Source organism: Aquarana catesbeiana, linkage group LG07 (assembly GCF_042186555.1).
Source record: "Aquarana catesbeiana isolate 2022-GZ linkage group LG07, ASM4218655v1, whole genome shotgun sequence".
Taxonomy (NCBI): domain Eukaryota; kingdom Metazoa; phylum Chordata; class Amphibia; order Anura; family Ranidae; genus Aquarana; species Aquarana catesbeiana.
In genome coordinates, this window is record NC_133330.1 from 92,710,515 (window position 1) to 92,724,936 (window position 14,422).

General features: G+C 40.2%; 1 protein-coding gene across 3 annotated transcripts in view; it reads right to left on the bottom strand.

The window, feature by feature from the left end:
• Nucleotides 1-3,248: 3,248 nt before the first annotated feature.
• LOC141103169 (3-mercaptopyruvate sulfurtransferase-like) overlaps nt 3,249-14,422 on the bottom strand; it is a 107,221-nt gene continuing 96,047 nt past the window's right edge. For all 3 annotated transcript variants that reach the window (XM_073592486.1, XM_073592485.1, XM_073592487.1), the window contains 2 exons: nt 12,646-13,256; nt 3,249-9,849 (listed from right to left, as the gene is read on the bottom strand). In XM_073592486.1, the coding sequence (XP_073448587.1) occupies nt 9,551-9,849; nt 12,646-13,256 (910 nt within the window). In that variant the 3' untranslated portion in view covers nt 3,249-9,550. The remainder of the gene's footprint in view (nt 9,850-12,645; nt 13,257-14,422) is intronic.

Consider the following 14,422-nt stretch of genomic DNA (forward strand, 5'->3'; position numbering starts at 1 on the left):
TCTTACTGCGCCTCTGGTGGCAGCTGTTCTGGTCTTCTTGTAGGTCAGATTGGACAAGAACCTTACCCTATACTCTTTTGAGATTACAGGTGCCAGCAAGAACAAGGTTTAAATTTGGCGAAAGGCCCTTTAGTTTGCAAAATTTTGAAGACAGGAGGTTTCGTCAACCGCGAGAGAGAATCTTTCACAATTAAAATCTTTCCATGCTGTTGGGGTTTATTTCAACTGTTTACTCCAACAGGGCAGTGTTCGGTTTAAGACATCGCTTACTAACCAGTATTTAGCGCAAATCGTCAAACAGAAGTCGGTTTGAGTTTCAAGCCCTTAGAGCTTCAGAAAAGCATATTGCTTTTGTTACAGGAGTAGAGCTGCATCCTGTAGTTCAGCTTATATCAGAGGTAGCAACAGCCCTCCATCTATCAAACATCTGTCCATTGCCTAACTTTCCAGACGTTCAAGCAAGAAAACCACACAAATTGGTCATTCCCAGAGCTTTAAAGAAGTTTCTGTCTACAATTGCTCTTTTCAGTTCATATGATAAGTCTTTCACTGTTCCAGATGGAATTCATCAGGCAAGAGAGGTTGCCTCCTAGACTTTAGCAAGATTGGTTGTGCAGATGGGAAATGGGTCGTGAGCCTCCTTCAGTGACAGGATGCATCCTCTTCGAGAGGGGTTGAGGCCTCATAGGCGGCCCAGTTGAAAGCATCTATGGATTCATTCTAACAGAAAGTGGCATGCTTTTCCCAGCATACCTTTCCAACCATTACAGAATAGATCTGGGTGCCTTGGCATCAGTGGGCTTCGGAGGAATGACTGTTCAGTCTTCTGTCCCATTTAAAAATGTATAAAATAATTATATTGGTTTAAGTAGAACCCACCCTGTCAGCTAGGATATGTATCACTAGTATACTGCCATGGTGGCGTCAGGAAAACGGAAAATTGTATCATACTTACCGTAATTTTCCTTTCCTGACGCCAATCCATGGCAGCATACGGACCCACCCTTATGCGTTTCGGTATCTAGCTAATTACGAAGAATGGGGCGGGCCTAACTGGCCTTTAATTTATGCTATTTCATTGGTCCTGAGGGAGGGGAGAAAGGCGGAGCCTATCACTAGTATGCTGCCATGGATTGGTGTCAGGAAAGGAAAATTACAGTAAGTATGATACAATTTTCCGTTTTATTGCAGTAAGGAGCAGCAGTATATCCTTACACAAGATGGCTACAGACATTTAACTTTTTTTTAATAGCATTAAAATTTTAAATAAAAAAAAAAAAAAACAAATGGACATTTATCCCAAATGTTTTTTTTATACTATAGTAGGAATCCACCCCCTCGCTCGACAATCTCCATATTGGTCTATACACTGTATTAGTCTGTACACAGAGAATATTTCACTGCACTCCTGCAGGAGAACAAGGTTGTGATGGGCAGGAGGCATTGGATGGAAGGGGAGTATAAACAGCAGGGGTGGGAAGTCCAATATATGGACCCAATACTGCAATCACTTTTATGTATTCCTCCATGTAGAATTGTCAGGTCATATAAGCAGTCAGTGTGCAACCACTTCTTCTTTATCTGCATGATCAGGAAGCAAAACACTCTGATGTCAGAAGGCATGGTCATATCTGCCTGCCAGAATGACAAGCTGGCCTGGAAAATAGCTAAAAAGCCAATTAGAAAGAAAAGATGTACAGACACAAACCTATTTACTCATCGTACTTCTTTAGCTTTTTGTGCACACAGCCCTGGCCCTTAAATTAAGGAGGCACAAAAAGTACAATATAACGTTAACAGACTTATTAATAACTGACTGCTTGTCATAAAACAGAGGGATTATTGCATAATTTGTCTGAAATGGTCAATTTATGTTTGTTTATGGCTTTATCTTTTCACTGAGATCACGTTAAAAGGAACCTTTGGGGAAAGAAATACAGGAGCCGCTATTGCTAAACGTTTTAGACACTTTGCACGTGTAACCTGAAGTCACTAGTACAGGAAAGCCCTAAGGATGAGAATTATGAAAATAGAAAACATGCAAGCATTTAAAAGTTGATATAAACCCTCACATATACCCAGTGAAGTGAACAGCCTCAGATGATACACAGGGATAAAACAAATCTCCCTACATAAGTTTTACATATATATCTACTGTCTTCAGCTTCTTTAGAAAGTCCACATCGTGTTACAGATTTTCTCTTCCTGTTCAGCACTGAGTGTGAAGTTGGGCATACAGGAAAGACAGATGATTGGCGTGCACACACCCCCTCTCCTCATAGGCAGAGACTTGTAGAGCTGTTTTGTGAATACTTCAGTTCTCTGCTAACCTAATTACAGCAACCTCCCACAACAAAAATTTCAGGCTGGTTTTATTTCATGTGTTGGAGAACTTGTCAGAAGTGATGATGCTGATAAACAGAAGAACAGAGCAGGAGAAAGCCGCAGGACATAGTGCTTTGAATAGAGATAATAAAAAAAAAAACAAAAAAAAACAAAAACAAAAAAAAAAAAAAAACCACACTACAGATGTATGTGTCCAGCTCAAATTCCATGAATCGGGTTTACATCCACTTTAAGCTGGCCATAGATAGCTCAAAATTTGGCTGGTTCAGCAGGGACCAATCTAATGTCGATCCATGTGTCCAGTCTTGCTCAACAAAAGTCAATCTAACGAGTGACTTCTGTGAACCAGGCTTGTTGAAAGCTTTTATTGATCAGCAGATGCAGCCAATGGGCTTAAAATGAAACGAGGAGGGTCCGATCATGTGGCAGTGGAACGCAAATCACAGCAGGTCAACGCTGGATTCACTGGCCGGTTGAGTATGCGAGTTGAAGACCACCTAGCATTAGGCAAGAAGCGATACAAAATAAATGCAAAGGGGTTCCTCTTTAACTGGATTTCTGGTCTATATATGTACGCCAAGTCAGTGACTCAAAGCACTAAAGTCAAGGGTCAGCATAATAGCCAGCCCAATGGTATCTTCGGAAGGAGGTCAGAAATAAAAGCCTTTGTTTCTCTTAGAAAAACAAATATCAACAGCCAACACATTTCACATGACAGGTTCAGTTTATGAATCAACAACCTTGTTCAGTAGTCAAGGCTTCACTAGGATGCATTTGCCAAAACAACTTAGAAAATATGTCCGACTGTGCACAAATAATAAATAGGGAATAAGTAATGTATTACTAAATCTATACATACGGATCATGAGTCAGAAACAAACAAAAAAAGTCAGATTCCGAGAGAAGATTAAACTTGAATAACTTTATTAATTATATCAATTTGTTGCACCTACTAAATTTTTACAATGGTCCCAATCACTATGTTTATCTAAATTCATAATTTTAGATTGTTTTGACAATTTACAGCTTAGAAATTCTTGCTTCATTGTATCAATCAAAAAAACACAACTATTAAGTGAAAACCAAATAAATGGAAATATGAAGGCGCAAGCGTTTGTTTTTTTTGCCAATAAATAGGCAGTCCCTCAAATGTGTCCCACCCCTAACCATGACAGCCAATCACAGCAAAATAAGAGAAGGAAACACATGCTAATCATTAGTAATTATAGTCAAGGGACAACCTGAACCCGATTTAAAGTGCACTTGTGCCCAGACAATGGATATTAAAACTAGGTACATATTCCTTAGCAACAATAAATGAGATTTTAAACAAGCCACCCCTGACTACTGTATTTAATATGAAGTTATTCAGTATCAAAGCTTCTTAACTACTTCAGCTCCCCCCCCCCCCCCCATGTACCAGAGCAATTTTGTACACTTTGTGTGGAGCATGTTTTCTAGGACAAACAAAGCTCATGTGTGGGACATGGTCTTGCAAAATGATTTTATTTTTTATACAATCCATAGACAAAAATGTATATTAAAAAAAAAAAAAAAAAAAAAAAAACACACACACACACACACACACCTTAACCCCCCCCCCCCCCCATTTTAAATTAGAGGGCCTTTTCAAAAACTTATTGTTACTGTAAACAAAATGAATACACTGTATTCTTTAATTTTCAAAATGAAAAATTATGAGTAATAGTTGAGGGGAGAAGGGGAAGAAGGCATTATCTGATATCTGCTGATCAAAAACAATTTTCATTCAATCTACAAATGAATAACACAGAATACAGAGCAACACAAAGTAACAATGTTACTTTTGTATTTACTACCTTGAACAGTGCTTATAAATATTGGGGAAACTGAGTTGTGTAGTTTCTATTCCTGCACGTTTACACAGGCAGATCCCACCAGCTCAGTGGGGAATCTGTCTGTGGATCCCCACTGAGCAGGCGAATGGCTGGTCCGTGTCTGCTCCACTTATGTAGAGCAGACACAGCCCGCTTTCCTCTATGGGCAGTTGGATTTCAACGGACCGCCTATCCGTTTACATCCATCATCTGATCCGATCTGCCAGGATGGGAAATGGATCCCACATCCGTCTGTTTTTAGCAGATAGGACTGGATCGAATGTAAGTGGGTGTAAACGGTCACATGTCCGATTGCATCTGCCACTCTATACAGGGCAATGGATGATGGCTAAAACCACCTGTGTGCATGAGACCTTACACAGCAAATCCTGGCTGTCATTTTGACAGTTGGGAATTGCTGGCAAGAGTGTGGGGGGTAGGGGGGGTGACGCAGCAGCAGAGCAGAATGTACTACACATGTGTAGCATGTCCACAACTGATTAAGGCTGAATTCACACTGACTTGCAGTGAAATGCAGAGAAAATGGATTATACATTTCCATCTATTTTTTACTGACTTGCATTTTAGCACACCTGTAAAATGCAGGTCAACACATAGAAACATAAAAAAAAAAAAAAAAAAAAAAAAAAAAATAGTTGTGTGGCCTGTTCACACTACAATGCTGCGTTGACCTCTGTTATGTATGAATGCATTTTAACACAACTCAGGTCAATGTAGCGTTGTAGTGTGAACAGGACAAAAACAAATTGTTATTTTATGTGTCTATGCGTTTACCTGCATTTTACAACACATAAAAAAACAATTGTTTTTGTCCTGTTCACACTACAACGCTACATTGACCCGATTTGTGTTAAAATGCATTCATGTTGCATTTTAACATAACAGAGGTCAACGCAGCATTGTAGTGTGAACAGGACAAAAACAAATTTTTTTTTTGTGTCAATGCAATTTACCTGCATTTTACAAGTGTGCTAAAACCCAAGTCAATGAATGGTAAAAAAAAAATGGATGGAAATGAATATCTATTTTCCCTGCAGTTTACTGCAAGTTGTGTGAATTCAGCCTAAAGATCACTACAAAGTTGCGTTTAGTAGATTCCTAACAGCTTAGAAACACCTGCTGGTTGTTTACATCAGAGCCCCATTCTGTTCGTCGCAGAAAAACACAGTGCCTGCATTAAAAATTTTGAAAATGTAATTTCTTCACAATACTTCTAGATACAGAGGTGAATGAGAACTTGTTTCTAAATTGCTTTTACGGCTTGTTCAAAATATGTAAATACTTTAGTATTCATGTTTTAGGCACAAATTCACTTTAAATACTTAGTTGCAATAGTTGGCAATACATAGTTGAAACAAAAAGACCTACGTTACGTATCAGTAACGTTATTTCTAAGAACTTGCCAGGATGGCAGGCCTACCTCGAGTGTGCTGTCCTGGAATGCGATAGGAGAAAAAAAACGTATCCTCAACTATGTTGAATCTCCCCGCTGTGAATGATTTACAAAATGTTATCTTTTTGCAACATTTGGCCTTTAAGTTCCCATTTTTAATACAGATCCATACAAATTCACATACTATCCCTACTGATTTTTTTACTTATAATCTTACAGCAAATATGAGGTGATCTCTGCTTGCTGTATTCATTTTCAGTCATAAAAATATCAGATTGTCCCAGTAAAACCTAATAGCCCCATAATACATTAGCTCAATGAGAGCCATCCATGGATGTCAATCTTATAACAGGAATCTTACAACAGGACTCTAAACTTCACATGCACACCAGAGATTTGAGTTTCACAGATAGTTATGTACAGACCTCTCAGGTAAAAAACTCAAACTTAAACTCAAAACTAAAAATGTAATATATTGCAGCTTACCAGTCCTAGATGTTGTAGGTATATTAGTTCTCTTTTTTTTGTCCCCCCCCCCCCCCCCCCTGCATTTTCACCTGATAATGCCAAATGTCTTTGCCCCTTCATGTCTACACTCCTTTCTCCATTGTATCAATGGAGGCAGCCATGGTTGTCACATAGGCTAGACTTCGAAAATGTCCACCTTTGTTCATCTCCATTAAATGGTGGATTGATGGGACTACTTTACAAAAGAAAGTTCTTTGTGTAACTTCCTTTAAAAATTTAAAAAGCACAAACACTGTATTTCTGATAAGATCAGCGGGTATTTTCTGTACTTGCTGAAAATGTTCTTAGCCTGAAAAAGGAGAAAAAACTAGTGCAGCCACCACATCTAAGGACTGGTAAGCTGCAAATATTTTTGATTTGAAAACCTTATCATACGATTGTATGTGCATTTAACATAGTTTATGCATGTCATGGCTGTAAAAGCCTCCCTTGTATAGACTTCTAAAAGCACTGAGCTGAGACTACTGCTACCCATCTTGGATGTGATGTCAGCAGACTCAGAGCTGTCCAGGGTGGATTTGATTTAAATCAAGGCGATTTAAATCACTAGTAAAAAGGCTTGATTTCAAATCAGGATTTTTAAAGAGCGACTGTCATCTCTGTCCTGCAGCAGCTCTCCTCTGACCTGCTGTTGACTCGCAGACAGTCCCATTCACTTTAATGGGACGGCTGGCGATGCGGCAGTGACACAACAAGGTGAGGGACATGGCAGCAGCAGGTGAGTGGATGCCCGCTAACAGGCGCTGCCATGATGGATCTGAAATGACAGGTGCTCTTTAAATGAAAGCACTTATTTTTGCTGGTAGTTAAATCTCTAATATTTGCAAACAAAATGAAGGTTTCCCATTTAGAATAATAAGCTGTCAGGTTAGTAAAACAGCGATATCAGAACCGATTCGATCATAGCGTTTGTAGTGTACATAGATTTGCAAAACAATGGATCTCATGGGTACTGTGAAATTGTGTGAATGCATCAATGCAGTGCATGTTATCTCAGCTTGCAGAGCTTGGTTTCATTGAATGAGTTTACCAAAAATGCAGAATATACAGCCTCATGCTACAAAACCAAGCTCCATTTCATGCTGAATAAAGTAAAAATTGTTAATGTTAAATAGAAAACTATCCTAAAATAGATTTTTTACTCCAAAAGCAGTTTATTAAATAAAAAAATGTAATAAGAAAAAAAAAAAAATTTTAAACCAAAAAAAAAAAAAAAAAAAAAACCTTGATTTTTATCTACCCTGGAGCTGTTACTTAAGTGACACTCTACAGTATTCCATTTAAGTCCTTCCCCCGCAGCTACATTAAAGGTTATGTAGGAAGGCGAGGGGGGGGGGAGACAGAGGAGCTGGGCCAGCAGAGAGAGCAATTAGACACTCCCAGTCAAGGACAGGGCTAGGATCTGCAAGGAGGGAGGGGCTGTGTTAGGGAATTGACTCTTCTTAAATCAGTCAAATTTTCTAGCAAATGCATATACGCTGTAAATAAACTTTTTTTTTTTTTTTTTTTTTTAAACTTTTATTTTTTTAACCGGGTGACAGGGTCTTTTTAAAAGCAGGGCTTTTGCAACTGCCTTTTTTTTTTTTTTTTTTTTTTTTTAAATAAGATGACTGGACAAAATATCAGTTGTGCTAAAGTAATCCTGTGATGATTGGAAAAAACAGAGCTGCCATTGCTGGCCTCTTCCTGAAAATGCTAGTTGCTTGGCTGTTACACTAACCCTGTCTTCAGAACTTTCTGAATATGCAGCAAAGAACTTTTGATGTTTCCTTGATTTTACTGATCCATATGCTTCTTCTGGGTCAGTGTCTCCAAAGCATGGAGGTCAGTTGGGTACCTAGCAATTTCAGAAGCCGGTCATAAATGACATGATTCCTTTGAACAGTACTTCCCAGCATAAAATTGAAAATCAAAATGGAATTCCAGGCTAAACCAAACTAGTCTTAAAAATGCTCCCCCTCCCACCCCACACCTATGGGGACTGTGCAAGAAAGATGTATACACTTACCTATTTTCAGCCCACTCCGGTCACCTGATCCCTTGTGCCAGCTAGTGGCAGCTGCAGGAGAGAATGCTGGTTATGTCTGGGTGTGGTGACATCACCCATAGTCTTCTATGGTCCACCTGTTGGTGCTCCCTCCTCTCCCCTGCAGCCTCCACTGACTGACACAGAGGAGCTAGATAACGTGACTGGATCGAAGGGGCCTGAAAATAGTTACGTATATATACATCCTTCTTACACAGGGTAGTTAGTGTGTGTGTGTGTGTGTGTGTGTGTGTGTGTATATATATATAAAATTCTACTTTAAGTCTTATCTACAAAGGGATCAAAGCCCACTAGCTACTTGGAGCTTCTTTGTGGACCTTCACATAAAGAAAGCCTGATGTGAAAAATGTCAGAATTAAAAAAAAGCCAACCTGGAATAAAACCTACCTTGCAAGTTTGAATGCAATTGTAAGCAGAAAAAAAAAAAAAAGTCACAGGAACAGACTCTGAACGTTGCGCATGTGATGCAAATCAGACCCCCCACATTCATGTGACAGAGTTCAGGGGTTCTTCTCCCCTGCAGCAGTTGTCACTTTTAAAATTTGTGTGGTTCCACCCACTCAGCTGTGTCGTTCGTTCACAGATCTCTGAATAGAATTAACTAAAAGTCCCATCTGCCACCACAGCAGATGGACTTGTCTTCAACAGGAACACAAATGTAGTGATAACCATGCTTGTAGTCCACCGACATTTACCTTCAGCTCTCCAACTGAAAGATCGTACCTCGGTACAGATATAGAGCTGGAGGAAGAGTCACAAGTGAGTTCTTACGCTTCACAAAAAAAAAAAAAAAAAAAAAAAAGTAAAAACTAAAAACTGGCACATGCAGTACTTCTCTCAGTACACACCATAAGCATTGCTGTGGTGTGAACTCACACTACAGGAAGTGAGGCATTTTAGCCTGGTCTATGTGTTGCGGCTGCAATGAAAATAGCTGACAGCATAGCCCCACTGCATCTACTCTAAATGGGCCACGTGGTAAAATGAGTGGACTATGCCGCTCGGTTGCTTAAAAGGGAAATATCTCCCCTACAAGGTCCTAATAACTTCAAATATCACTTCTGAGAAGTTCCTAAAGACCCCGCATACTTTCCTGACTCTGATGTTACAAGCTCCTTTATATAATACAGCTTTGAATTTTTTAGTCCTTCAAGTCTTCATGTCAATGAATGCAAGCATATACTTTGTATGAAAAAAAGATTTAAGGCACGTAGTAGCAATGTTGTTGTAACATAGCAGAAGGTTTTCAAAGTGAACAAGTACACCCGACAAGGATAGCACAAGGGCTATACATAGCCAGCAGTTTGTGAAGACCAGCGAGTTCACAAGTCTTTAGAAGCAGAATGTGTCACGAGACACTTACAGGGTCTTCCCCCTGCCCTCTGATACAACATCCTCTGGCTTGGCGCGCATGTACCACTCAACCCAAGAACCGTCATATATGGCAACATCTTCTTTACCGCAAAGGAAAGCGGCAAGAGCCACGTGGCAGGCAGTGACTCCGGAGCCACACGTTGCCACCAGTCGTTTTGACAGGTCAATGCCTTTCTCCTGGAAAATCCGTCTAAGTTCTTCTGGAGACTTCTCATTGCCTTCTTCTGTGAGGAAGCTTGGGAAAGGGAGGTTCACGGCACCAAATATGTGACCAGGCTCAATTCCTACAACAAAGCAAAAATGTGAAAGGATGGTAAATACATGTCATTGGTTGGTCTATCCTAAGCAGTACATTTCATTTAGGGCCCTTTCACACTAAATCAGTGTTCCTTCTGCTTTTGCTTGGAACCCTTCACACCAGTCCATTGCATTTTTAAAAGTCCTACGTGCTGCATTATTAGTGCATGTTTGATGCCCCCCCCCCCCCCCCCCCCCGTGTCCATACAGCCACTGCATCTATATTCACATACAAAGGGTACCTGCAAGGAGCTCTGGTCACACAAACAAATGCCTCATTCGCTCTGTACAAGCGATTGCATTGACTGAGAAATCAATACCTGAATTTAGAAATGTCCTTGAAAAGTATATATATATATATATATATATATATATATATATATATATATATATATATATATATATATATATATGTATGAACTAAAATTCCATGTGAAACTGCTGGGCCAATCACCAAGCACCAGTTCTGTGAAAGCTGTGGCTTGTATGACTTCTAAAAATTACACAGGCCAGTCGAATCGCTTCCTGCAGCTAAATGTAGTGGTGTTGGGGTAAAAGAAATATGTGAGAATGTCATGCTGGGGTGGGGGGAATTCAAGCGAAGTGTTTTCCACTGGTAAATGCGATTGCATCCTTGCAAAACACAATGATCGATTATTAAAATGAAACAAGAACACATACTCTGCTCCCTGCCAATGTAATCATGTATATCTCTAGCTCTTTGTCCCAAATCCGTACTAGGTTACAGATCAGGTATGTGAAACCTCCATGTATACGTGACCATAACACAGGGCCTGAGGTTGGGACCACAAAGTTAACTGGTCAACAACAAATAGGACTTGTTAAACTGGTTACTTGAAGCCATAGGCAACATTTTACACTTAGGCCCCTTTCACACTGGGGCGGTGGGGGCGTGGGCGGTACAACAGTGCTATTTTTAGCGCTGCTGTACCGTCGTTCTTGCAGCAGTATTCGGCCGCTAGCGGTGCGGTTTTAACCCCCGCTGGTGGCCGAAAAAGGGTTAAAATCCCTCGTACAGGGCGGCTATAGCCACGGTATAGCCGCGCTGTCCCATTGATTTCAATGGGCAGGAGCGGTGAATACACCGTTCCTTCACCGCTCCTAAAAAGCGGTTTGCAGGATTTTTTTCACCGTCCTGCCTGCGCACCGCTTCAGTGTGAAAGCCCTCGGGCTTTCACACTGAACAAACAGCGGAGGCTGTTTAGGGGCGGTTTGCAGGCGGTATTTTTAGCGCAATACTGCCTGCAAACCGCCCCAGTGTGAAAGGGGTCTTAGGATCTGCCCTTCTTCTATCACTTGTATCATTATGCCTAGTACACACAATCAGAAAATCAGATGGGAAAAAAAAAAAAAAAATATATATTATACTGCTTTTGGAGTTATCGTACAAAATTATCCGAAGGGACAAAAAAAAATTCTCGTACGATAACAGAACGTACGGTTTTCATTTAATCAGCACAGTATTCGTCTGCAACCCCCGCCCCCCAAAAAAAACACAAGACTGCGCATGCTGAGAAACAAAAGATTACTCTACATTACATACATTTCCAAAGTTGTATTCAGTCATGTGAGAATTTTTGTAACTAACTTCTTCATTTTACATATGAAACTAGCATCCAAAAAAATATATATTATAATAAAAAACAGAGGATTATTCGTCCAATATTCTCATTGTGTGTACAAGGTTTTAGGGTAAACTGCAGTGCTAGTACCCAACTGCTTTACATTATTGCGATATCGAGGACATGCTTACGTTTGTGAATTTCTACTTTTTTTGTTTAATCTGCCTGATGCTTGTTTTTACCATTTGCTGGTATACCACAATGCAAACAGACAATTCAGCAGGGGCTCATTCACACAGCTGCAGAGGCTACGGCTGTATGCTGGTATCTGCACATCTGAACAGGGATAGATTTGCGCTCCTGCATGCAAATTGTCTGACTTATAATCACTATTGTATTTTTTAAATGCAAGCAGTGCAAGAGCCTAAATTTAAACTTGGTATCAGCCTCTTGCAAACCCTGTACAGCAGAGCTCAGAAAGAAAGAGGGAGGAAGAAGCAGCACATTGGGCCAATCAGCTGTGCTGCAGTGCAAAGAGCATGCAGATAGGAGGGAAAAGCAGATTGTCAATGTTACTGAAATTGCAAAAGAAAGAAGAAAATTTAAGCTCTCCTTTGCTGCCAGATGGCTGGGTTGTGTACAGTACAAATCCTTTGGCAGGTAAAACAGCTTTGCATGGATTTTTTCTCTAGATTTAGCTATATGCCTGGAGTTCAAATTAAAAATAATAATTGATACTACTTCCATGCAGTGGCAGGCTTGGTTAGCAAACAGCCCTATACATTTACAAGCACAATCTTTTAATGACATTAGACAAATAGATGTAACCTTTGAGATACCTTGAAATCTCTCACGGTTCATAATATGTAACTGAGGAACATGCGGTTCTTTTTCCTGCCCAAAACCGCATCAGAATAAACCTTGTAGCATTATAAATGTCTCAGTGCTTATCTGTCAGGAAGTAAATGGTTAGGGCATGATGAAAAATGGCTTCCGCTTATCTCCTGACTTAGAAGTAAGCTGATTAACGCGACAGTGGGAGGAGGTCCCAGCACCAAACCAATGATCTTGTTATTTAAATGGGCCCCTAAATCTTAGTGCAGCTACAACATCTGAACAAATATACATTTGCCATTGCCTCTGCAAACATTCTAAAGATGAATCCATCAATATGATATGGAAGCAATAATCCATTCTTACCTTCCCGGGGCTCAGGTTCAAGTCCTCTGAACCTTCCCTCCACTCTGGCATCCACCATCTGAAATGTCCTCTTTTCAACGTTGTCCACAATTTCCTCATGGTCTATAACTTGAGAAGTGTTCAGCTTTGCTTGGAACTCTACTGGCACTGGGCGAGGTTCCTTCCCCGACTTTACTGAATGTCCTTCCCTTAACCAACCTTTAAAACCACCATCCAACACGGACACATTTGGATGCCCAAAAACCCTAAACATCCACCACAGCCGGGGAGCACTAAATGAGCCAAAATCACTGGCATCATACACCACAACATGATTGCTATTAGAGATTCCAAGTTTCCCAGCATATTCAGCAAACTGGTCTGCGCTGGGAAGCATGTGGTCATATGGGGAGGTGCGGTCACTGCAGACATCTATGTCGAAGAAGTAGGCTCCAGGAATGTGGCGCTCCTTGTATTCACGCCAAGGGTCACGCCCAGTTTTGGGGAGATGCCATGATGCATCAAGTACCCGAACATTTGTCCTGAGAGCTGAACCAGTCCGTAAATTGTCCCAAAGCCAGCGAGAGGAAACTAAAGCTCGGGGCAGAAGTTGGTGGGTCATGATGAAGATCCTATAAAAAAGAAAAAGTAAAAGAATGAGAAGCCATGTAATAAGACGATGTCCCTTTTTGAAGAGAGCACAGCCCACCCAGCCATATCATTCATTCACAGTTTCCTGTGAATCAATGAACTACATATACCATCATCTACCGTGGAAGCCAGCTTGTAATTCTTTTTTTTTCTCAATAGGTTTTTATTAAAAATTTTGTACAATACAATAATAAGCAACGTATTTTTGAGTTATGCATATGATAATTATCCAAACAATCATAGTGGACACTAGTTATTTCTTATTTTACATTTCAAACAGATATAATCTCAGTTATTGTAGAAGTAGTACAAGTAGAATATAGTAGTATATAGTATAAGTAGAAGAAACAGAACTAAACTCAATATCCGTAGGTGTCGGACGTTAGCGACGATCAGCCAATCGTATATAGGTAATGAGGAGGTACATGCCCACCTACACACCCTGGTCGGTGCTACTCTGTGTCCATATAGGCACACCCCCTCCTCCTCTGATGTCATACACCATAGGAATGCTTTTCTATATAAACTTTCTATTCTGAATTTAACTAACCAGACAGAAAACGATTATCTGTAAATGAGAGATCTAGTAAGAGTTCTACCAGAGTTGAGGATTAATGTATTCAATCTGTCCTGGGGAACTAGTCCATCTAATCCATGGTTCCCATATTTTATGATATTGTAATTTGTGTTTGTTGCGTAGCGCTAGTATGGTTTCATATGAGAAGTGAACGTGGGTTGTTTGTACCACTTCGCTAACTGTGGGTGGATCTGTGTTTTTCCATTTCCTAGTAATAATGAGTCTTGCAGATAGTAGAATATGGAGTATTATATTTCTCATTGGGTTGGGATATTGCTCTATTTCTAGTGATAGTAGTGCCAGGGAGGGTTTCATGGGAATGGAGATTTGTGCGATAGCAGAAAGTAAGCGGAATATGGAGGACCAGTATTGTGTCAGTTTAGGGCACTTCCAGAAAATGTGTATCATGTCTCCTTTCTGTCCACACGCCTCCAACAGGAGTCGTCATGGTTTGCGTTGAATTTGGCTATTCTATCGGGAGTGAGGTACCAGCGGTATGTAAATTTAATTGCTAGTTCCCATAGGGTTGAGCAACAAGTGGTTTTGTATGTGGATTTACATGCTCTTTCC